At 43.6% G+C, this 25,678-nt stretch overlaps 1 protein-coding gene across 1 annotated transcript; it reads left to right on the top strand.

The window, feature by feature from the left end:
- The first annotated feature begins 102 nt into the window (after window positions 1-102).
- On the top strand, window positions 103-25,275 carry HPGD (15-hydroxyprostaglandin dehydrogenase). The gene is made up of 7 exons (XM_035113123.2): window positions 103-323; window positions 4,322-4,445; window positions 13,276-13,382; window positions 19,922-20,018; window positions 22,871-22,947; window positions 23,629-23,792; window positions 25,028-25,275. Exons 1-7 carry the CDS (start codon window positions 231-233, stop codon window positions 25,170-25,172), a joined length of 807 nt encoding a protein of 268 aa, XP_034969014.1. The 5' UTR covers window positions 103-230; the 3' UTR covers window positions 25,173-25,275.
- The last annotated feature ends 403 nt before the right edge of the window (window positions 25,276-25,678 follow it).

Genomic DNA, 25,678 nt, shown 5'->3' with positions numbered 1-25,678 from the left:
TCCGACTTCAGGCACTTCCCTCGTTCCCGCCTCCTTCGAAAAAAGAAGAGAGAGGAGGGAGGGAGGGAGGGAGGGGAAGGGGGGGGAGAAGAAGAGGGGGGGGAACCCTCGAGGCTGTGGGGAGATTAAAAACGAGGAGCGAGTAATAAATCAATCCCCAGTTGCCTGAGGAAGGGCGGCCGGAGACAGAGGCAGGGCACTGGTGGAGAGCGCTCCCGCGGGCCGTCGGAATGCACCTGAAAGACAAAGTGGCTCTGGTCACGGGGGCAGCGCAGGGCATCGGGAACGCCTTCGCCCGAGCCTTGCTGGAGAAGGGCTGCAAGGTAAGGAAGTGGTGGGCGAGGGTCCGCGGCATCTCGGCCCGCGCCTTCTCCGCGTCGCCTCCGAGGACGCAGCGACCAACCCGGCTCCTCCTCTGCGTGCGCGCCGCGGCTCCCGCGAAGCTATTGGTCTTCCTCTCGCGTTTGCTGTGTGGGCTGCGAAGCTCGTGTGTGTGTGTGTGTGTGAGAGAGAGAGAGAGAGAGTGAGTGTGTGTGTTTCAAAGTATGCTGCGTATGTGTAAAATGCATACATTCACGTGCTCAAATGTATCCACTGTGTCTGTATTCAAAATGATACTTACAAATACTACAGACACGTGTTACTTACGCAGTATACGTGTGCATCTCTTTTGGCATACACGTATGTATGCGTTTGCTTAGCCGTCGCTATAGAGACAAAACCTTAGCCATATATACACTCAAAGGTCAGCTCTATTCCTAGTACCGTGTTTCTCATATTATAAGACACGTCTTATATTTATTTTTTCCTCAAAAAAACACACTATGGCTTATTTTCAAGGGATGTCTTTTTTTTTCCTCCTCCTCTTGCCGCGGCCGGCATTGCTGCTGCGCCTATCACTATGTCTTGTTTTCGGGGTATGGCTTATATTCCTTGAATGCTTAAAAATCCTGCTATGGCTTATTTTATGGGTATGTCTTAAAATATGAGAAACAGGGTAACTCAGAAAGAAGTCCCTTTGAATTCAACGGGCCTTATTTTGTTTTTGTTTTTTATTCTTTAGTTATAAAACATGATACACTGCTATTCATTAAAAAGAATCAGAGTAGCTGTCTTGCCAGGGAAGCTTTTAATATTTGATGAATTCTTGTATTTTAATATTTTGCTGGAAGCCGCCCAGAGTGGCTGGGTAAACACAGCCAGATGGGTGGGGTATAAATAAATTATTATTATTATTATTATTATTATTATTATTATTATTATTATTATTATTATTATTCCCAGAGGCAAGGTGGTTCTTTTAAAATGAGACTCAGAAGCAATACAAAATATGCAAGTCAGTGAGAAGGTTAAAGATTTTATTCTAAAACAGCAAGCAATGTATACATACCAAGCAAGCAGTTCAATCTGCCACTTGGAAGAGACTCTCCCAGGTAGCCTCAGTTTGCAGGGCCCTGCGGCCAATCAGTCCCTGCACCAGCTTCAAAGAAACTCTGCCCAAACCATCCGATTTTATACCGTGTTTCCCCTTTTTTAAGACACCGTCTTACAACTTTTTTTCCTCAAAAAAACACACGGTGGCTTATTTTCAGGGGGTGTCTTTTTTTTTAAGTGCCGGTACAACTGGGTCCCACTGGCTCAGGACGCTTGGCGCTCTCTTCCGCGCACATTTCCTGCCTCTTCTATTCTCTCCGTTTCCCCTCCTCCCCATCCTGAATCAAGGGCTCTCCTTCCTTGGAGGCTTCTAAGCAGAGGCTGGATGGCCACCTGCCTAGGAGACAGACACCTCACTCTGTGAGGTGGATTTAAACCTCGTAGGATGCCGGAGCAGGAGGTATACATGAAGCTGCCCACTGTCATGTCAGTGTAGGTGGGACTGCGCTGGTCGCAGTCGAAGCACTTGCGGTTGGGTGGGAGCACTGGGAGGCTGCTCATTTCCCATGGCTTTGAAGGCGGCGGCGGCTGGGTGTGTGTGCGCGCGGAGGTATAGAGGCTGCTCCCCAGGCTCTCTCACGCTGGCCGGGGAATGAGGAGGGAGGCCGGGACCCGTCCTGCTCCGAGACGCTCGTGAGGGAAGCGCGAGGGGGACGAGGCTTGGGCCTGCGCCTCTGGCGCGCGCAACCCCAACTGACAGACTGACAGAAGGAAGGGAAGGGAGGGGGAAAGGGAAGGAGGGGGAGAGGAGCGGCATCAGCTCTCGGCGAGGAGGCCGGGGCAGCTGGATGACGAGCCAAAGAGGAACCTGCGCGGCACCCTTTCTCTGTCGGGGGGGGGGGAGAGAGAGAGAGACGTGATCACAAAAATACAGAGAGACAGGCGCGCACACGGGGAGAGAGAGAGAGAGAGAGAGACGCGCACGCGCACAGAGAAAGGGACGGACATGCACATACAGAGAGTGCGGCGCTGCTTCGCGCTTTGTCAGCGCTGTAGCCGCCGCCGCTTCTGAACGCCAACGCGACCTGGCAGGCTTCCTCCTCCTGCCACGGCCGGCATTGCAGGAGCTGGGTCCTGCTGGCTTGTGCCCTCAGTGCTCCGTGCGGCACTGCTGCATGCTTTATCGGCACTGCAGCAGCCGCCGCCGCTTCCGAGCACTGACCCAACCCGGCAGGCTTCCTCCTCCTGTTGCGGCCACCGTGCTGGGTCCCGCTAGCTGGCTGGGGCGCTCGGTGGTCTTGCTCCTCACATCGCACAAGTATGGCTTATTTTCGGGGTATGTCTTACATTTCTCAAATGATTAAAAACCCTGCCATGCCTTACTTTTTGACTACGTATTAAAAAAGGGGAAACACGGTAGATAGCATTGCCAGACTGGCTATGTGCAGATCATCCATTAGCCACCCCCTTCCAATGCCTCACTTTCTCAAACCATGTCCAACATCAAAGAAGGTTCCCAGCACTATCCTCCACACCTGATTAAGGCAGCTGTGTGGCGCTTCACCTCCTCCCAACAGCTCTCAGGACATTAAAGACTGTTCTCACACCATCAAAAAACTTAATTCGATCAAGGGAGGGGGAAGGAACAGAGGCAGGAACGTTAACCGTGTCAGATCACTAACTCCTCTCCATACATTTTATCTTGTGGGTGCATTTCCCATACAGTAGTTTACAGCAATTCTGCATTAAAAACTATTTAATGAAAATCTAAATTAAAATCAGAAGCCAGCTATCTATTGTGAAAAAAATAAGAGTCTTAATTGCCTGCATAAGCCTGATACAATAATAATAATAATAAAGTTTTCAGCTGGTGTTTAAAAGTTGAAACAGAAGGTGCCTTACTACCTGGCAAGTTATTTTGCACATTCACTCAAAGATGCTTACTAGGAAGTGAGTCCCATCTGACATAGTGCCATTTATTTCTGAGCAAACATCCATTGTATTGCACAGTTAGACATATGAAACATCCGGCAAATATTAAACACTTTAAATGCCTATTAACTTAATTAGGAACGATGGAAGCAGAAACTTAATCTTCCCTTTGAACGGGACATAAAAGTGCTTAAGTTAGCTGGATCATGCATGAACTTTATGTGCAGTGTATGTCTAGTATATACATTGTATACTGAATATCCTGTAAACATAATTTCTTCACACATTATCTTATGTAATGCTAAGGGGCAGACTTTGGTCATTTTTCGTAATGTGGCACACTCTGCAAGGCCAAAATTTGGCACCCCAAGTGGGTCTTCTCAATTATGGATCATCTCAATTTGGCACCTCCTCAGCTTAGCGCCCCCTGTGCAGCGTTACCACCTGTACCGTGTTTCCCCCTTTTTAAGACACCGTCTTATAACTTTTTTTCCTCAAAAAAAGTATCACCCAAAATCTGGTGCTGCCTAGATATTCAGTCTTCTTAAAGGTAAAGGGACCCCTGACCGTTAGGTCCAGTTGCGGACGACTCTGGGGTTGCGGCGCTCATCTCACTTTACTGGCCGAGGGAGCCAGTGTTTGTCTGCACACAGCTTCCAGGTCGTGTGGCCAGCATGACTAAGCCACTTCTGGCGAACCATAGCAGTGCACAGAAATGCCGTCTACCTTCCTGCCGGAGCAGTACCTATTAATCTACTTGCACTTTGTGCTTTCGAAGTGCTAGGTGGGCAGGAGCTGGGACCGAGCAACAGGAGCTCACCCCGTCATGGGGATTCAAACTGCTGACCTTCTGATCGGCAAGCCCTAGGCTCTGTGGTTTAACCCACAGCGCCACCCGTGTCCCTATTCAGTCTTCTTATCACCCTCTAAAACAGATCTTCCATTCTCCCTATGAAGAACATAATCATTCTTTTTTATCTCTTATAATCTTATTGTCATTATCCTTTTCACTCAGGTAGCACTTGTGGATCAGAATGTGGAACAAGGAAAAGCAAGCAAAGATGCCTTTGACAAGCAGTTTGAAGCACAGAGGACGATATTTATTTCTTGTGATGTTTCAAGTGAAGAAAAACTAAAAGGTAAAGAAGAAATGTGTGTGTGTGTGTGTGTGTGTGTGTGTGTGTGTGTGTGTCCTGCTGTTAATCCTGTCAGAGTCAGGGGAAGAAAATGTGTTATAGATATAAAATCTGTGCAGGTTAGGCTTTGGTGAAGAAAGCCAATATCCAACCAGGATTTATAAATGTGTAGGAAATCTATAAATGTGAAGCAGCAGCAATGTGTTTCCTAGATTGAATTAGTTGGCATATTACAAAGAAAAATAAATTACAGGATATTTTGTGATGTTTGTATGAACCCAATATGTGAAAAACTGTTTTACAAGTACAGTACTGTGTTTTGTTTTATTCTTAAACTTTAATACAAAACATTCCCACCTAGTCCACGACATTAGATATTGAAATAAGCATGATAAAAAAATGACATCGAAAGCCAATTAGCTACTTGGTATTGAAATAAACCCAATAGTATGGTTTAACATTAAAGGCAGTGGCGTAGCAAGGGGGTGTAGGGGGCGCTCTGTCCCGGGTGCCACCCTGGAGGGGGGGTGACACTCAGCACACACACCCCCGCAAGCGAGCAGCCAGCCGCCACCTGGTAAAAAGCCTCACTCGGTGGCTGGCTGCTCTCTCACTTGCTCAGCTGCCATGCTTTGCTTCTTCCTGCTGGGGTGGAGGCGAGGGGCGAACCAGATAGGGGTGTCAGTGGTGCCTCTAGATTGAATTAGATTCCTAGATCTAATTCAATCTAGGAAACACGGGTGTGACGGGTATAGGACTCCTTTGAGTTGTTTATGACTCAATTAGGAGCCACTGATTATCGCCTGGCACGCTTTCTCTCGCGCCTCTGCTCCGTAGACCCGGGCTGGCAGTAAAACACACAGCAGAGCCTTCTTCTTCTCTCACACAGCGAAAGCTTGTATAGCCGTTGGATAAAAAGCCTCTTAAGAACACACAGAGTCCAAGGTGTTCTAATAACTACTGGAGTTTATTTTAAAGAGAAAATAACAAACAACCTGGTGAGCTCGCAGACATCTTGCGACCGTCTCCCAGGCAAAAACGAAACCAACTGATACACACAGAAACACTTCTGGTACATTCTGTAACATGATCTTCCTCAGTGGTCAGGTGGACAGTACACAGTTAACCCCTTGGTTACTTGTTACTCCTCACACCCCCTCTCACCTGAACACTGGGGATAGCGGGTATCCAAACTTACCCCAAAACCAACCCTTCACAGAATTCCCCATGCCGTTGGAAACTCAAGGGTTTTGTGAACCCATCTGCTAGGTTCTCTTGACTTGGACAATACCTCAACTTTACCAAGCCTACCTGTATGCTCTGACATACGTTTCGGAAGCGGATGTCTAAGTGTTTGGTTCTGGCCTTGAACTGTCCAGACTCCGCCAGTCTCAAAGATGGTTGGTTGTCGCCCCAAACAGTGATGGGCTGGCTACAATCACCCCAGATTTCCTGGACCAAACATCTGTAGTACTCCAACTCAGTGCATGTCGCAGACAACGCACAGAATTCGGCTTTGCCTGCGCGACCGCCAACCAATCAGGGCATTTCCAAACTTGACTACCAAACCAGTCACTGACTTCCTGTCCTCCTGATTGGCCCAATCAGCATCTGCAAAACAAGTGAGTTGTGGCTCACCTTGCGCTGACATCTCCAAACAATACTCTTTGGTCTCCTGCAAATACCTAAGCACTCTCTTAATGCCATTCCAAGCATGCACGCTAGGTTTCGATGCTTCTCTACTGAGCAAATTGACTGCAAAAGCAATATCTGGTCTGCTCCATTGTGACAAATACAACAGACTCCCTAGCGCTGACTGAAACACTTCAGGACTCTCAAACGCTACTTTGTCCTTCACTTGTGACTCTTTCACTAAGTTTGTCTCCATGGGTGTTCTGACCCCTTTACAATCAGACATTCTGAACTTCTCAAGCAAATGTTCAATCTTGCCTTTCTGACTGAGCAAAAAACTTCCATCCTCAGTTCTGTCTATCTGCACACCTAGATAAACATTCACTGCACCTAGATTCTTGAGTTTGAACCTCTTGCCTAGCTCCTTTTCAAACTTCTGCACTTGCATCTGGCTCTTTGCTAAGCAAATCAGGTCATCAACATAGACAAGCAACAGTTCTTGCTGTTCTCCTTCACCTCTGAGATACAGACAACTGTCAGCTAGACTCTTCCTGAAACCTAGGCTCTTCAAAACAGAATCAAGACATGAATTCCAATTTTTAGCGGATTGCTTCAGACCGTAGATCGACTTGTGCAGCTTCCACACCTGACCTGGCACGTCACTCTCAAACCCTGGAGGAGGCAACATGTACAACTCCTCCTGGAGGTCAGAGTTCAAATAAGCGGTGTCCACATCAAAATGGTTGACCACTAGGCCTCTCTGCGCTGCAGTCGCTAAAAGCATCCTGAAAGATTCCGCTCTCGAAGTCGGACTAAAGACATCTGTGTAGTGGATTCCTTTCTTCTGAGTAAAACCTCTAGCCACTAATCTAGCCTTGTACTGAGGCTCTCCAGTCACTGTGGGTTTCAGCCTGTAGACCCACCTACAACTGACTGCTTTCTTGCCTTCTGGCAGCTGTGTTAGGCTATACACACCAAGAGATTGCATGGAGTTCAACTCTTTCTCCATTGCAACTTTCCACTTACCAGCTTCCTCTACTGACAACTGTTGCACCTCTTCAAAACTTTCAGGCTCACACACTGCTAGGTTCGCCCATACACTGACAGCTGAAAACCTTTCAGGTGGTTTACCTTTCGTGGTGCGTTTTGAACACCTTGGTCCCACATCTTCCCCCTCTAAATCCGAACTGCTTGTCTCTGACTGTGGCTCTCTCGGACTAGCAGCACTGTCAAGAGACCTACTACGCTTTGCAGCCCCCTCTGGGCTTGCTTTGGGTGAAGTGGGTGACCTACCACGTTTGCTGTACTTCCCAGGCTTGACCTGGGGTGAAGTCGGTGCGCTTCTGACTACTTGCTTCACTTCCCTAGGAGCTACACCACTTGGACCAGCTGCCTGACCTGGATCTGGTCCTGCAGCACCTGGAACTCCAGCATCAGCCACCTGAGTTTCCTCTTCCTGGTCAAAACCTGAAGACCAGTCAAGAAGAACTTCGGGGTTAGCATGAATGCGTCTCCAGCCCTCTTGTTCACAGAACGTAGCACTCCTGCTAATGTGAACGCGGGTTTGGTCCCCCTCTGCTGGTACAAACCTCCAAGCCTTTGAGTTTGGTTCGTAACCACAGAAGATCATTTTCCTGGATCTTGATCCACCCTTTCTGCGCTTCTGCTTTGGAATTAGAACCCAAGCCTCACACCCAAAAGTTCTGAAATAGTGCACCTTCGGAACTTTGCCATACAACATGTAGTAGGGTGTGTTTTCCACAACTGAATTAAAAGCGCGGTTTGAACAATAATTCACAAATTTATAACATTCCCCCCAAAACTTCTGGGGTAATCCTGCATCAAACAACGTTGCCTCTACCAGTTCAGACAGCGTTCTAAATTTTCTTTCAGCTAAACCATTCCCTTGTGGACTAAAAGGGGCGGTTTTTCTGTGCCTAATTCCCTTGCTGCGGAAAAACCCTTGTAGTTCTGCACTCAAAAACTCTCCCGCCCTGTCACTCTGAAAACACTGGACAGTGACGGAGAACTGCAGTTCTACTTCGGCTACCCACTCCTGTATCACTCTGGCAGCCTCCCCCTTCTCTTTCAGTGTTATGACCCAGGAAAAATGGCTGAAATCATCCAAAAGACACAAAACATATTTTGAACCACCTAAACTTGACGTTGACATAGGCCCAGAAATATCCAAGTGCACTAACTGAAATGGCTTTGTGCTCTTCCTCTCAGACCTAGGATAAGAGCATCTCTTCGTCTTCGCTTTCGCACATGCGCGGCATTGCAGGTGTTTTTGACATGGCTTGAACCTGCAACCTTTGACAAAATCAGGGGCTTTTTTCACATAAGGAAAAGACATGTGACAAAATTTACGGTGCCAAGCATGAATACAATCCTTATGGATGGCGCCCTCTGTGCCCTTTGGGGTATTTGCACTTTTAGCCTGAGCATCACCAGTGTTACTTCCACCTGCTTGCCCCCTCCCATCTAGGACAAACAGACCATCAGACCCAACAGTAACACTTACCAGCTCAGCCCCATCTCTGGCAATTTTGCAAACACCATTGGCAAAACTTATTTCAAAGCCCTCACGCAATAAGGAAGACACACTTAAAAGACCATTTTCCATGCCTGGTACAACATAAACATCAAGGTTAGTGTCTAAGCATTGCATATAAAAAACACCCTTGCTTTTAATTGTTCCAGAAGAACCATCAGCAAGATGCAGGCTTTTTTCATCTTCAAGTGGCCTGCAGTTCAGGATCTGTCCTGAAGGCGGTACAAGATGATGGGTGCTGCCTGAGTCGATAATAAAAGTGAAACTGTCCTGTCCTCTGTTTCTAACCGTTGCTAAGGCAGCAGAAAGATGGCTGACAGGCTTATCTGTAGTTTTCCCACGTCCTCTGCCTCGGCGCTGCTGGCTGGTCCCACGACCACGTCCGCTGGGTTGCCTGGCACCTGGCTGAGTGACCTTGGCTGCTTCCGGAGCTGGGCAGAATCTCGCTACGTGCCCCGGCTCCTGGCACCGAAAACAAAGCCTTGTTGCGCACGCACTCACAGTGGATTCCTCAGTGCTTTTTCCTGCACCCCCACTGGCTTCTCTGCGCCCACGGCCCCCCTTCTCAGCCGATTCTTTCTGGCGTCTCCGTTCCCCATCCGCCAAACGCCCAGAAACGTAAGCAATCGTGAGTTCAGCTTCAGGCATGGCCTCAAACGTTAAGCACAAATGCTCATAGGCGTTTCCCAAACTAGACAGCAGAATATAAACTTTTTCCTTCTCTTTGAACACAAGCTCATGCCGCTGCAGCTTATGGAATGCATCAATCACATTGGCAATGTGCTCCTTAATGGGTTGCCCTGGTCTCAGTCTCAACTCAAAGAGATGCCTCATAGCATGCAGCTTAGCTCCAGCTGTTTTTCTCTGATGGACCCTTTCAAAACTGTCCCAGGCTTGCTTGGCATTTTCAGCATTTTGCACATAGGGCAGCTGCGTAGCATCACAGCTCATGGCAATGGCACATAAAGCCTTATTGTCTTTCCTGGTTTCTGCTGCAAACCTCTGTGCTTCAGCTGCTGAATTATCAGCGACAGGGGTTGGAGGATTTAACACACAAGTCCATAAATCCTTTCCCAGCAACCACATTCTGGCCCTTTCTCTCCACTCTGCATAGTTGTCGCCATTCAACCTCTGGAACGGCACGACAAATGACTCCTGTAGCTGCTCCGCCATCTTGTCCACCCCCGGGCTCCGTGTCCAGCACTGTACTCACTCAGAATAGCTGACGTTGTTCCTCCGGGTAGACTGCAGATCCCAGCCTCTAGTCCAGGGTCTTTCTGCTAGCGAGTGCATCTATTAATTGCCGACTGCAAAAAACAGGTTTCTCCCAGCTAGCTCTTTACTCCGGCTTTCTCCAAGGCTTTTACAGCTGCAATCACCTTTTATTGCTTTGGTGATTGATTAGGTTCAGGACCTCTTATCTCCCAGAACCTGTCACCCAGAACTTGTGACAGGTGGCCCATGACCTATGATCCATAACCTGTGACGGGTATAGGACTCCTTTGAGTTGTTTATGACTCAATTAGGAGCCACTGATTATCGCCCGGCACGCTTTCTCTCGCGCCTCTGCTCCGTAGACCCGGGCTGGCAGTAAAACACACAGCAGAGCCTTCTTCTTCTCTCACACAGCGAAAGCTTGTATAGCCGTTGGATAAAAAGCCTCTTAAGAACACACAGAGTCCAAGGTGTTCTAATAACTACTGGAGTTTATTTTAAAGAGAAAATAACAAACAACCTGGTGAGCTCGCAGACATCTTGCGACCGTCTCCCAGGCAAAAACGAAACCAACTGATACACACAGAAACACTTCTGGTACATTCTGTAACATGATCTTCCTCAGTGGTCAGGTGGACAGTACACAGTTAACCCCTTGGTTACTTGTTACTCCTCACATGACACTCAGCACACACACACCCGCAAGCGAGCAGCCAGCCGCCACCTGGTAAAAAGCCTCACTCGGCGGCTGGCTGCTCTCTCACTTGCTCAGCTGGCATGCTTTGCTTCTTCCTGCTGGGGTGGAGGCGAGGGGCGAACCAGATAGGGGTGTCAGTGGTGCCTCTACCCCAGCAGGAAGAAGCAAAGCACACACCGTGCAGGTGAGCGAGCAGGCTGCAGAACAAGGCTATTTAAGAAACCTTGCTCCACGGCTTGCTCACGGTTTGCCGGCGGCTCGATCCTGCCGGTGCTGGAGCACCGGCAGCGGCAACCCACTCCGTATGGCACATGTGCCATATGGAATGGCACTGTGCATGCGCCGTATGGAGCAGGTTGCCGCTCCGGGTGCCCCAGCGGCTAGCTACACTGCTGATTAAAGGTAGCACTTCCTCTCCCATTTATGCACAATTAGCATTATTTTGAGTTTGACCAAACTGCGGGAGGCAGTGCAAGACAGGAGTGCCTGGCGTGCTATGGTCCATGGGGTCACGAAGAGTCGGACACGACTAAACGACTAAACAACAGCATTATTTTAGTGTCCCCAAATTTAAAAAGCAATTTGCAGTGCACATTGCAAGGTTGCTATTAGTGTCTGGAGGAATTGAGACTTGTTGGAAGTTGAGAGTTGTGTGCTGTAATCTTATACATATTTACATAGAAGGAAGCTGACTTCTAAATGGCTACAATGGGACTTTGCTCAGTGCAGAAAACATTTCAGCAACTGATAGCATTTAATACAAGTTGTTATTTCACACATTTGTTCAGCAGTCCAAATAAGTAACACAGAAGCCCTTAAACACTTGGACCAAGAGGCTTTTCATGAAAGATTTTTTTATGAATTTTGTTTTATGTTATAACAAAAAAAAAATAGCTGTATTATTCTTCCTGATACCATTTTCTTAACAGGAATGTGTGATTATGGGATCACCACTTTTTATATATAAAGGAAAACAGGTACTTACCTCAGAAAAACAATAGAGCAGAAAGATTTGGTGGGAGATGGTTTGTAAGGACTTATAAGTTGTAATATTGGTCTAATAAAAAACCATACGGTTTATAATTTGCCCTATATGAATAATGATTTAAATTTGTTGTGTTTTTATTGAATGAAAATTAAATTGGAAGGAAAAAACTGCCATTGGCACATACACAAAATAGGATATTCATCAAAATACTAGAATAGCAGGATTCTTTTCAGTTAATGGGAGGGTTTTGATATAGTCACACTTTCTTGTAAGAAAGTGCTTGTTCATAAAGTGCATAGGTTAAAACTATGGAAATTGCTCCCATAAAAAGTAGATGGCCACTAACTTGGATGGCTTTAAAAAAAGAATAGAGGATAAAGTTATCAACAGCTAATGGCCATGTTTGCTATGTTCTGCCACCACTGTTAGAGACAGTATGCTCACTAATGCAATTTGCTGGAAATCACAGGTTGGGAGAGCGTAGTTCTGCTCAGGTTCTGCTTTTGGACTTCCCATTGGCAACCGATTAGCCACTGTGAGAACAGGATGCTGGACTAGATAGGCCATTGGCCTGATCCAGCAGATGGCTCCTGTGTCTAGTAGCAGTCATTCATTGCCCCAGTTATAATCCATTTAAAGTAAAATAACTGAATCCACACAAAGTAGCTTGAATGCAGTGCTTGGGGGGGGGGGACACTTCCTAATAGAGAGAGCTATCTCTAAAGGCAAGATTAAAAAAATACAGACGCGTACATTGTCAGCCTGGCAGGATTGCACAACTGCGGTTGGTGGTAAAGCTAAATCATTTCTAGGTTACGGGACTTAAGAGAATGAGTTGACAATATCTAGGAATGAAGCAGTTTGTGCAAATATTTGTCTATTAATTATCATGGACCCTAGAGAACTATGACTGGGGGGGGGGAATAGATCTTTTGTAACAGCTTTAGAAAGGAGATATCAACAACCAGTCAATTTTTGCTTGATTAAATAAAGAAGTAATTTATTTCCTTAGTCTGTGATTGTATTACAGATTATGTCTATACATTAAAAAAACCAAATCATATCATTTTGTTCTGAAAGGATTAACCTGTATAATTGCCATCCTCTGATGATAATTCTGTACTCATATTTACTTAAACACAATGGAATCTGCATGAGGTTCCTACTGTTCACATGGAAACAAATCTTATCACAAGCACCAGGAACCCCTTCGCTAATTCAGTTTTTCATCTTTACAGACACTAGGGCAGGCATCCCCAAACTTCGGCCCCTCCAGATGTTTTGGACTACAATTCCCATCCCTGACCACTGGTCCTGTTAGCTAGGGATCATGGGAGTTGTAGGCTAAAACTTCTGGAGGGCTACAATTTGGGGATGCCTGCACTAAGGTTACCTAATGCTTTGCTCTGAAACAAAACACAAAGCCAGATTCAGGGTGGCCATTCCTCCGACCCCTACCTAAACAGCCCCACAAAAACTTCTATGTTACCAAGGGACAGGCAGGACTAACATACCAATGTTGAGTGGCTGAATCAATTTTATCCATTCAATTGATAAAATGCTATCATACGATACAAATATATTTTATGAAGAATTAAGGAAGTGCTATAGATGAGTATAATTCATTGTATTCACATTTAAGCAAAATTCATACTTTAGATTATGTCATTGCCATCATTCTAGAATGATGAATTGTATGGCAATAATGAAAAAATTCTCTTTGCACTCTACCCCAATTTACTTGTAGATGCTTTTAAAAAGGCATTTGAACATTTCGGAAAGCTGGATATTGTGGTTAACAACGCTGGAGTCAATAATGAAAAAAACTGGGAAATCACAGTTCAAGTTAACTTGGTAAGTTTAATTCATACATTAAATATTTACATTTTTTAAAAAAATGTAAAACCTCCCTGAAGAATATGATCTGTATTTAGGAATATATTTTTTAAAATGCATAATGACTAACTATACATGTTGATCCTATACATCTTAACATAGAAGTAAGTCCTGGAGTCAACAGGACATACTGCCAGCCAAGCATGTGTAGCATTTATAAAATACATTACTTAGAACTGCTAACTTTCCTTGAACCCAGGTTAAGGCTCTTACTTAAATAAACATCAATGTATATTCCTGCGTGTCCCCCTGAACAAGAATCCAAGTCAAGCTTTCCTAATTCTCACATATCTGTCTAATTTTAGATTATTCTAGAACTGTAGCTTTTAATATGGCCCTTGAGGAGGGAAAAGTCAGATTTTGCTTCCCTAGTGTTTATTGGTCCCTAGACACAAGCAGTACTGAGTACCTGTGTATCAGATTCTACTTGTCCTCTATCTATTCTTCAATCCTAAACCAAAGCTGGCTATATCATCCCATATCATCATGTTCAGTTTTCTCTGAACCAGACTATGACTATTGGCATGCATTAATCTTTGATACTCTAATCCATGGTTGGAGAATATATAGGAAGAGATCTAGTATGCACCAGAAATTGCTGGTGTTGTCATTCATTCATTCTTTATGCAGACATTTACATATGACAATTGTATTATCAGATTACAAGGTTTTTTAAAATGGTTTTAGTTTACCAATACAATATACTTATTTTTTGGTACTGCTAGAGTATTTGAATTCCTCATACCATGTCAAAATCAAATTGTGATGGGGTCAGATGTTCCTTGCCTTTCAGGCTAGGAAATGCAAGCCACATGGAAGCTAATCTCTTCTATATCACTATTCATATGAGAACACATAGGATCAATGGCCACTAACAGTTTTAAGATTGTTGCCCTGTACGCAGTTACTCTGGACTAAGTCCCACTGAACACAGTGGGATTTGAAATACTATGGAGATGATCGTACTGTATAGAACCTGTGTTACAGTGAGGATGCTGTAGCAGAGGCGGTGGCGGCAGCGGGGGCAGGCAGCCCTGGCTCGGCTCGCATCATAGGGAACATGTTTACTTCTGCATAGTGTTCATGTTTACGTAATTCCAGTGGCACTTCACACTTGGCTTAGTGGTCCAATAACTATGTAAAAGTGCACCTGAAGCAATAATACAATGCTAAATTCTGTCTTTTAGTAAGCTACATTTTTTACAAGACAAGCTAAATTGCAGTTTCATTTACTTGTAGTCGTTCCTTGCAAATTGCTATTTTAGTATGACAAACTAAATTGCATCTCAGTGGCTAGGTATAGTGATGAAGAAATAAACTAAAACAAATAAAGGAGAGGGTGTCGGCCTTAAGAGCAGAATGAGCTTTTGAAAAGAAGGGGAAAGGTAACAAAGAATGGTGTTTTAATGTCTCCTAGGGTAGTACAAGAAAATGCAGAATAAAACAAAACATATGAAAGCAGATTGCTCAAAATGATCCAGAGCTTCATTTGTGCATATTTCATAACAGCAACAGTGTTAGTGCAGGCTTGTTCACATGTTGCACTGTACACACGTATAAGCTGTCTCTACACACGTACAAGTGTTTGTGTGAATGAGTGTACACTTGTACAGCTCAACTACTGTGTACCCATTCAAATGTTACATGTGAATAACTGTGAGTGTGGAGCTCATCTATTTGTGTACACAGATTTTACATTCATTGAATGTAACTTGTGAACACACCTTATATAGGGTGAGTCCTTTAAGAGAAGCCCCGTGGATACAGAGTACACATGTTCCACCTGGCCTCTTTTAAAAGACTCACCCTATATAATTGGCTTTAGAATGTCCTATCAGGGAAACAGGCTTACACTAGAAAGTCTTACATATATCTGATTTCTCATTTAAGGTGTGAAAAGTAAGTCCGTAGTAAGCATGGTTAGGATTCTATTCTTAAATCTCATAATGAAGTAGCTTAATAGCCCAAAAGATTGGAAAAGGTCATAGATTCATGGCACATAGAACACACAAACAGATTCAGTCTTAAAGGTCTAGTAAACACCTCTGTCTGGTACCTTGGAGAGCTGTTGCTGGTCAAGTTAGTTCTAGTTCAGATGGACTAGTGGTTTGTCTCAGCATAAGGCAGCTCAGTATACAGTATTGTTGGTGGTGGTAGTGGTAGCCATCTGTCTCACGAATCAGCACCTCCAGTGGTGAAGTCAAACCACTGCATAAGCAGCACCAAAGTGAGCTCCCCAGGGCACAAGCCGGGGCAGTATGAAGGTCCTGGGCTGCCCAGATGACCCTCCCCCTTGCTAATGTGGTCCAAAGGAAAGCAGAGCACTATGTTTGGCACCAGCTTGGCTGCAGGTGTTGTCAGAAAGAGGTGTACAAGGCACCATCAACTGCCTTAGGGCTCCATTCCAGATTTGTGTAGGTTCTACTCCTTAGCTTTTCTTTTCCCAAAGATATCCTGCAAGGCAGCAGGTACAGATTTTCCCTGGGGTTTACTCCCAAAGCCCTTATCAGGAAACAGCATAGCTGCAAGGCATCAGAGATTATGGATCAGAGTATTCCTTATCCTTAATGAGCTACTTTCCTAGGGTAACGAGCCCCATCTGCCCCTCATATTCCTCTAAAGTGTGTGCTGAAACAGCCTTCTTGACCATTGGACCAACTATTGGTCTAGTCCACTCAATCTGCCAGAAGCCCATAACTAACCAAGGGTTTGAGACCCATCAGCTACCCTCACCTGGTTTAGCCAGCCAGTCAAAGCCATTTCCCAGGTATGGCCACTGTCACATGCTGACAGCTTCTAGAAGCCAAGAAGGAGCATGTGCCCCCCACCAGAGGTACAACCCTAACACCCCAGACAAAGTAAACCTTATATGAGCAGTTAGTTAGTAACAGCTAATCAGTAAAGTGATTTACACTTTGCAGTGATAATTATATGTCTGCTCTTTTCAGGATCAAGGCAGTGATTTTCACAGCTTTTAATGTATTCCTGTTTTTTGCGGAATCTCTATGCCAGGCATAGGCAAACTCGGCCCTCCAGATGTTTTGGGACTACAACTCCCATCATCCCTAGCTAACAGGACCAGTGGTCAGGGATGATGGGAGTTGTAGTCCCAAAACATCTGGAGGGCTGAGTTTGCCTATGCCTGCTTTATGCAACTGAATGCATTTTTTAAAAAGCAATGCATAAGCCAAATCTGCTGTCAGTAAGAAATGGAAATGCCCAAAGGCATTTTAAGAAGGCAAATTTTGATTGCATGTGGTTTGTTCAGGCACGTTTTTATTCAATTAACTGGTAGACCAAAACAATAATTGTTCCCTTTTATACATCTATTAGTTCCCTTATGTAAACTCCTTACACACACATACTAAAGGCAAAAAGTGGCTAACAAGACATATTGTCGCACCTCACAAAAATCATCCTGACATAGAACTTTCTCATGCAGGATTTAAAATAAAGTTGGTAAGAGAGAGCAAAATATTGCCTTTTAAATGGACTTTGCTGCTGCATGACCCCATCTTGGTTTATATAGCTTCATTGTGATATTAATTGATATTAAAGCTATATTAAAATATATAAAAAATCAATAAGAAAACCACTGATTTTTAAATTCCAGGTTCTATTACAAATTAATGGGGGGGGGGATCTTGACCTTCAGTGGGAACTTTACTCAAATATTTTCTACTGAAATGAAGGAAAGTTGAAAATACTTCAGTTTAAATGCATCTACCCTTAGTTGTGAATTGATCACTGGGTATTACTAGTGTAAAGGTAAGGTTAAGGGACCCCTGACCATATTAGGTCCAGTCGTGACCAACTCTGGGGTTGCGCGCTCTTCTTGCATTATTGGCCGAGGGAGCCGGCGTATAGCTTCCAGCTCATGTGGCCAGCATGACAAAGCCGCTTCTGGCAAACCAGAGCAGCACATGGAAACACCGTTTACCTTCCCGCTGTAGCAGTTCCTATTTATCTACTTGCATTTTGACGTGCTTTCGAACTGCTAGGTTGGCAGGAGCTGGGACCAAGCAACAGGAGCTCACCCCATCACATGGATTCGAACCGCCGACCTTCTGATCAGCAAGCCCTAGGCTCAGTGGTTTAGCCCACAGCGCCACCTGGCAAATGTGTGCTGTTTGTTGTAGAACTATCAGGCAAATGACATATAGAATAAGCTGGTGCCTAAATGCTACTACATACAAAATTAGCAAAAGCTACTAAGGCTTTGAACAAACTTTTGTGTTGAAAAGTGTGCAGATGTTCATAATGAAGAAAGATGGTAGCAATATGCTTGACAAATGAAAGGGTATGGAAGAAAAATCCATTAATGGGAGGTGAGCCCAGAGAGTGACGTTGAGACAGAGGGTATTTACTTGAGTTCTAGAACTGATGAAGGTTACCCACATCTCTAGATTTTCCTCTTCAATACTGGATGACGTAAGAGGAAGTTAACATGATGCCTTTCTTCTTCTTCTTCTTCATAATTTTGCTTGCGTCATGATGAGTGAGACAGGCCTGGTGGTAAATGGGATAGTCATATTCATACTTGCAGGACTAGAAGCTGCCAGAAAAAAATAATAATTATGCAACTGAAAAGAGCTATTGGGGAAGTCAGTTATGTCCTGGTTAAGAAGTGGGGAGCATCTGAAAGACTTGTTCAGGATGAGTACAAGATCGAGGGCCACGGGGCAGGGCATGTAGACAATCGAGATGTGATGAACAAGGAAATCCGAGTCACTTATTATTCTTCCTGTCACTAGTTCTTCAGAATGCTCAAAGCAAATGAGTGCCCAGAACAGACATCAGAGAGAAGACATGCTGTGCATAACATTATGATTACTTTTTAACCAGTACTGCATACCCGTGTCTTAGCTAACTCAAGTGTATCATAACACTAGAACTCGTGGGCATCCACTGATGCTGACTGTTCGAACCTTCAGGACAGACAAAATAAAGTACCCATTGGAATTCAGTCCCACAAGAGGCAGTGGTTGGCTTTGAAAGAGGATTGGACAAATTCATGGAGGATATCAATACCTGGCTGCACTGTTGGAGGAAGCTGGATAGCTATTGTGAGAACAGGATGTTGGATTAGATGGTCTACTAGCTTGGTCTTACATTCTTATGGTGCAGAATAGCAGTGGAAATTCTGTGAAATGTCTTGTGTGGCAGTGGAGTTTCCAAACACCTGTTCATGCATACAGGTGTATATATGTGTGCGTTTACTTCTCCCTCGCACAACAGTTTCCCCATCCAACTGCCAGGCATGGGACAATCAGCACTAATTATATATGTCATTGACCGACCAATCAAAGATTGTAAAGAGTAATGGTGAAATTTACAAACTTTCTCCCCGCTCCTGCCCTGGTTCTGCAAAGGTTGTTCACAATAGTTATGTGATTCTGGGAAATTTGAAACCCTTCCATTAGTTTTGCCTGTATAGTAAGGGGGTTCTCTAGATTCCTTTGCATTTCAGACTACACGGACCATCTTAATGAAGCCTGCAGACCACCAGTGGGCTGTAAACTATAGTTTGGGAACCTCTGGGCTAGATAACCCTTTAAACAAGCTGTTGTACTTTCTACAGTTCTCGCTTAAAGTGAAACCGTGACAGTATTGGAGAAGCCCCTTCACTGTAGGGGGGAAGCTGACAAGGAGTTTCAAAACTGCAAAGTGGGTGGTGGGGAAGCTTGCGAGCTCTGCTTTTTGCAGCCTTTGCACACAATGCACAACCTCTTGCTGGAAGAACAGTGTGCAGCAGTGTTAGGTGAAAAATTCCTTCCACTCTCACAGCAAGCGCGGAGAGGTGTCTTCTCCACAGAAGTGAAAATGATAAGTTTTGAAGATTCTTGGGCTTTCAGGCCTAATTAGGTCCATAGGGCTTTTTTGCTAAGCCATCCTCAGATGTGGAAAAGTTCAAGCCATGGCTGCTGCAAATGAAGATTCAGGAATGTAATTTAAATACACTCCCAATTCTTCCTTTGCAGGCAGAATGTGGCACTTTTAGAACCTGGTGCCTTTTTCTGTCATCCTGCATTCTGACAAAGGTGCCAATTCATGATGACCAAGCCTGTCAACTTATGGAGGGTTGGTCACTTTTGGAACTGGTTCTCTGGCCAGATCTAATCCCCCTTCCCTTTTTTAGGATTTCAGACTTCATAGATATGGTACCTTGACATGGGTGAAGCTGTTTTACAGTTAATTTGTCAGGCACCCAGAAGGACTCTAGGTCCATCTCCCGTTAATCAGAATTTCTAGGAAATCTAGAAGACCACTTGTAAGAACTGAAGATAAGGGACATTGTAAAAAAGGAGGCAGATATAAGTATTGGCATCTGAATAATCTATTTCTAGATAAATTAGATGTTTGAGGAATACAAAAAGAAGCAACCACAGTGATTCTAAACTTGTTGAATATATTTACTGAAAGTCTGATTATAACAGACTAATGTCAGAATGAGAAGAGACTTAAGTGTGGTACCTCCTTTGTGTTTTCTGTACCAGATTTCAGTGATCAGAGGAACATATATCGGCTTAGAACACATGAAAACTCAAAATGGACATAATGGAGGAGTTATTGTTAATGTAGCATCACTAGCAGGTAAGAAGATTATATGGTTTTGGTTTTTTTAAGGCTACTTTCTGCATTTCCATTAGGCTGAAGTCCAGTGAGATTATATTAATTTCTTAAAAACTGTCAGTTTGCATTTCTTGGTACGAAAAGTATTGTTTTAAAGTGTAGAGATCTTTCCTATTCTAATTGACTCACGAAGGTTCTGGAAGCTTCTCAGTGTGATACAAAGTGGTGCAAGCTGGGAGTTTCTAGCTGACACGTAAGTTTCTATTCCGCCCAGAAACAAGTGGAAGGTTCCTGATGTTTGGGTTATTCCTTCAGAGAAGCTGAACAGCTGGTTTAAACTGGTTCTGTTATCTCTTTCACTCATACTCTTTCATTCATATAGTCATACTGACTACAATAATAGGCCAGAAGGAGCCTAGTTTTCACTTTCTATCTCTCTTTCATTCTGGTGTGGTGTTCTGTATATAGTATGCTAAGTTACAGTATTGTAAGTTTAGGTTAAGTCTGCTGTGGACTGTGCCAATCCTGAATGTATTGGATTTGTGACCATTATGCTCATTTGCCTTCAGTAGCAGTAAAGCTCTGCTGGATGAAATATTGCCTCTGGTCTATATTTTGGGAATCCTGCAATGTGTTTAAGTTTTTTCTCTCTGCTAACTACACCTTGGAATCTGCTCTGGATCAATATGAGCAGAATTCATGATATAAGCAACAACTGAAACATTGCACCAGTTCACTGACACCAGCGTCACATCAGAAAAAAATAAAACCAGCACTACTAAAGGACCACCAAATCCTTGGGGTGAAAGAAAGGCATAGCTGCCAAGTTTTCCCTTTTCTCGCGAGGAAGCCTATTCAGCATAAGGGAAAATCCCTTAAAAAAAGGGATAACTTGGCAGCTATGAAGAAAGGTTTTACTTGATGCATCAGGGATGTTAAGAAAGGCACAGGGAAGTTTTGAAACTAAAGCCTTTAAAGTATGGTTGTGATTTTTTTCCTCGATTTTAATGATTTATCTTTTTCTAAATCACTTTGAGAGGGTTTTTTTTTTAAAAAAAATCAAACAGTGTATAAATTTTATGAACTAAATAAATAATGCATTTCTCCACATGAAAATGTGCCTTCGGCTCTCCAATATTCTGTTGTGGCATTTGCCAAGTCAAAGAATTAGTGTCATCCATCAACCAAATAAGAGGAGAGAGATCAAAACACAGTAGATCACTGTATTTTAAAATGTCATTTGTTTATGGATGCTGTTTTAAACTTTTTACATTTTAATTTTTTTTTGCAAGTCACCCACAGACTCATGGATTTGGGCTACTAACAAATTAAATAATAATTGTACTTTTCAATATCCAGTATAATAGCAGTGCTAACAATGAGAAGTTAAGGACTTGTAATCTGTCTTATCTATGAACTTCCTGTCTCTTGTAGAGGGTGCTATGAGTATGTGTTCATTAACATTATTATTTCCAGTTCAAGTAAACATGGGAAGTTATACCAGCAAAACACAAAACAAAACCCGCCGAAACTGTAACAGAGCACAGAGAAGTGAATAGCTCTTGCTCCAGCCAAACACATAAGAACAATAAACTTCTCATTTTTATTTTCTTAACATCCATGAACTTAATGAAGGACTCTGGCAGAACTTAACCATTTGTAAATACCTTCAAAGTATAGCTAAAGTCTAATGTCTTACTTTCTGATGTCCAAAAATACTAACTGTAGCATATGCAAATACATATGTTTAGAAACAGATTATATCCATTTTACTTTATTTTATTGAAATATTTATAAGCTGCCCTTCACCTACCAAGGTGGAGTCTAGTTCATAGTTTAAACAAACCATACAATAAAATGCTAAAACAATAAAAATCCTATATAAAAATAAACAGAGGCTGCTGAAAGCAAAACAACAGCGCCAGAGTCAAACAGCAAAACCCTTAAAATGCCTGAGAAAATAATTAAGTCTTGATCTGGTGCCAAAATGATAACAATGTCAGCGCCAGTTACACCGCTAAGAGGGAAGGCAAGTTTCACAGGACCTCCATCCTCAGAGACAGGGGTGGCTGCATGCCATCTAAAGTTCCCCACAATTCTCCCAAGTAACCTTATGTTAAAGTGCTAGCTGCCCAGTTGATCAATGGAGCATCGTCATGGAGCAAGCCCACTGTAGGAATCCCAAGGTGCAGGAGGGATCCCATGGAAAAACTTTGCTGATACATGGGATCTTACAAGGCTCACTTTATGCATGTGGATTAGCCTCAATTTTTTTGTCTTAATCAGACTCTAATTAGACCTTCAGATCCCTCCCCATGGTGAATTGTTTGCCACAAGCCGAGGACACTGTGGAATGAGCCACTTTGTGAAAAATTCATGACTTGTGTTTGTGATGGAAAGCAGCCCTTATATCTGCCCTAATATCACTTGAGTCACTTCTGAAGTGTTCATTTTCAAACTATTCTGTGTGTTGCTTTGAATATCACATGAATTGGAAAAGCAATTAATAAGTTGTATGAAAAATAATAGCCGATCTTTCCCACCTTCTCCTGCAGTAAAAACATATAAAAACAGAAATGTTTACTTATGCAGGCTCAGTTCTTTTTAGTTTCATTCAGTATTAATCAGGAGTGATGCTCATTTTAATAAATATTTGTACAGTGGTACCTCGGTTTATGAACACAATTGGTTCCGGAAGTCTGTTCATAAACTGAAGCGTTTATAAACTGAAGCGAACTTTCCCATTGAAAGTAATGGAAAGTGAATTAATCCGTTCCAGATGGGTCCACGGCATTCGTAAACCAAAAATTCGTAAACTGAGGTGTTCATAAACCGAGGTTCCACTGTAACTGTTTTTCTTTCCATTGTTAAAGGACTTATGCCTGTTGCATTCCAGCCAGTGTACAGTGCTTCAAAGCATGGGGTAATTGGATTTACACGTTCGATAGCCGTGAGTATGGGCAGCTGAAGAACTCTTATAATTTTCCCCATGACAAACTTACCTTGCTATTTTCCCTCCTCTCATCTATACAATATAACTGCATTATCTTAGCTATTCAAAGTAACTATGCTTTATAAATAAAAATTAATCTTCCTTCTTCAGAATCTGGTTGTCAGGATTTCTGAATCATAGCTGTCAAGTTCTCCCTTTTTTTAAGGGAAATACCCTTATGCTGAATAGAGAAGCATCTGAATTGGGGAAAACCTAAGGCCACAAAGGATGGGTTAGTTCTAGTTCCAAGAAACATATTTTGTGACAGTAGTCAGCTTATTTGAGTGTTACATAAATACTATCATACAACACCTGCTTGCCTTAAATATGTATTGCAAATGTTTCCTAGTCTCTGATAATTATTATTATAAGTGATTAGCAACTGGATTGGTCAATTGACCACAAAGCAGAGAGACAATGGGCCAAATCTATCTTCCTCCCCCCCCCCCACTCTTTTATCTCCATCCATGTACTAATAACTGGAAACTCTAGACCCCAATGATGTGTTGGCCCTGTGAGCAAGAAGGTGCAAGGAGTGGAGCTGTGCCTTTCTTTTCATTTTCTTTTCATCCTCAAGTCAGCTGCAATATGGTTTCCCCAACACCACCAACGCTTAACATGTCTGCCATTTTCCCACAGATGGCTTCTGAGGCAGCAAACTATGGCGTACGAATAAATACCATCTGTCCTGCTTTTGTCAACACACCAATTCTTCAATCAATAGACAAGGAGGAAAACATGGGTCAATATGTTGCATACATCGACAAGATTAAAGATATGATGGAAGTCTACGGCGTATTGGAGTAAGTAAAGTAGGCACAGTGGTATTTGTCAGATTACCCACTGCCTTGCAGGACAACTTCGGGAGAAGAAAAGACTAAGGAGTAAACCCTACACAAATCCAGTGTGGAGTTCCTAAAGTGGTTGGATGGCGTCTTGTACGCTTCCTTCTGGCAACTGCGGCCAAGCTCTGCTTTCCCTTGGGCCACATCAGCGAGGGCGAGAGGGGGGTCTTGTCGTCTGGGCAGCCCAGGACCTCCATACACACTGCCCAGGCTTGCACCCTGGGGAGGTCATGGAGCTGCTGCTTAATGCAGCAGAAACAACACAGGAAGTAGCAGGAACCAACACAGGAAGCTGCAGCCACAGCAGGTGCTGTGGTTCTCCAGCTGTTTTACTTCGCCACTAGAGGCAAACTCCGTGGTCTTTTGAGGTAGACAGATCCCGATTCAGCCTAATAGAAATTATTTAATAATATTGGAGAGAGCTATATTCCTGTTTTCCTGTAATCGAAACACTTCAGCAAAGTTTTAGAGAAAGAAAACAAACAGACAAAAAACCAGCAGTACGTCATACCAGACAGGTCTCAACTTTACTTAAATTCTACAACATGCCAGCTATTAAGAGTACAGTGTTGGTGCTGACCTTTAAAGCCCTAAATGGCCTCTGTCCAGTATACATGAAGGAGCATCTCCACCCCCATCGTTCTGCCTGGACACTGAGATCCAGTACCGAGGGCCTTCTGGCGGTTCCCTCGTGGCGAGAAGCCAAGTTGCAGGGAACCAGGCAGAGGGCCTTCTCGGTAGTGGCACCCGCCCTGTGGAACGCCCTCCCATCAGATGTCAAAGAGAAAAACAGCTACCAGATTTTTAGAAGACATCTGAAGGCAGCCCTGTTTAGGGAGGCTTTTAATGTTTAATCGATTATTATTATTATTTTCTGTCGGAAGCCGCCCAGAGTGGCTGGGGAAGCCCAGCCAGATGGGCGGGGTATAAATAAATTATTATTATTATTATTATTACTACTACTACTACTACTACTACTACTACTACTACTACAGTCTGGGCCGGGAGTGGGGGTTAGACCCTTTCTCCTCTCTCCCATCCCGTGTTCTCTTTTACTGAACTGTCATCATCATTCTGTAAGCTCACATGCGCTTGTGAGGCAGAATGTATTTAAAGAATAGACCTAGTTAACAGCAGGCAGAGGACCTATTCTGGCAGAGTATCTGATTCTTATCACTTAAATTCATTTTTAGACCAACACTAATTGCCAAAGGATTGATACAAATCCTTGAAGATGATTCATTAAATGGACAAGTTATGAAGATAACAACGACGCGAGGAATTCATTTTCATGAATACAACACAGCACCCATTGAAACAGGGAATTCTAATTTGTGACGGTTTTCATTCCTGAAATGAAATTGTTTTGAGTTGTAAAGCAATGCTAATGGTACACCTGAGTTCTAAATATTGCCGCCAATATTCCTTGTGTGAGGGATTAGATACAAAACAAACATGATTTTTGATATTAAATATTTAACTTTAGAAGTTTAGTTCTTAACAATCTGAGGCTGCATCCAGACGGCAGTTCATTCGATTCTCCTGATGTTTCCTTCCCTGATAATTTCCAGATTTCACTGGATCTTTCACACAACGTGTGGATCTTTCACAAAGCCACTTCTAGAAATCTAGTGGAATGTAGTTTAGCACTCATCCCCATGTTAATTGCTTCCAGGGAAAATAATCAATTTGCAGCCCTGGAAAACAGAAAAATCACAGGAGTTTTGCTCACACAGTGAACTCTTGGATGGTAATTTGACATACTGAGGGGTGAATCATGGGGAAAACAGGAGCACCCGTATGTGGAAAGGGTGGGGAAGTAGTTATCAAAGTTAATTTGATAC

Source organism: Zootoca vivipara, chromosome 9 (genome assembly GCF_963506605.1).
Source record: "Zootoca vivipara chromosome 9, rZooViv1.1, whole genome shotgun sequence".
In the NCBI taxonomy this organism is placed as follows: domain Eukaryota; kingdom Metazoa; phylum Chordata; class Lepidosauria; order Squamata; family Lacertidae; genus Zootoca; species Zootoca vivipara.
Note: the sequence above shows the minus strand (reverse complement) of the source record. Positions and strands in the feature narration are given on the sequence as shown.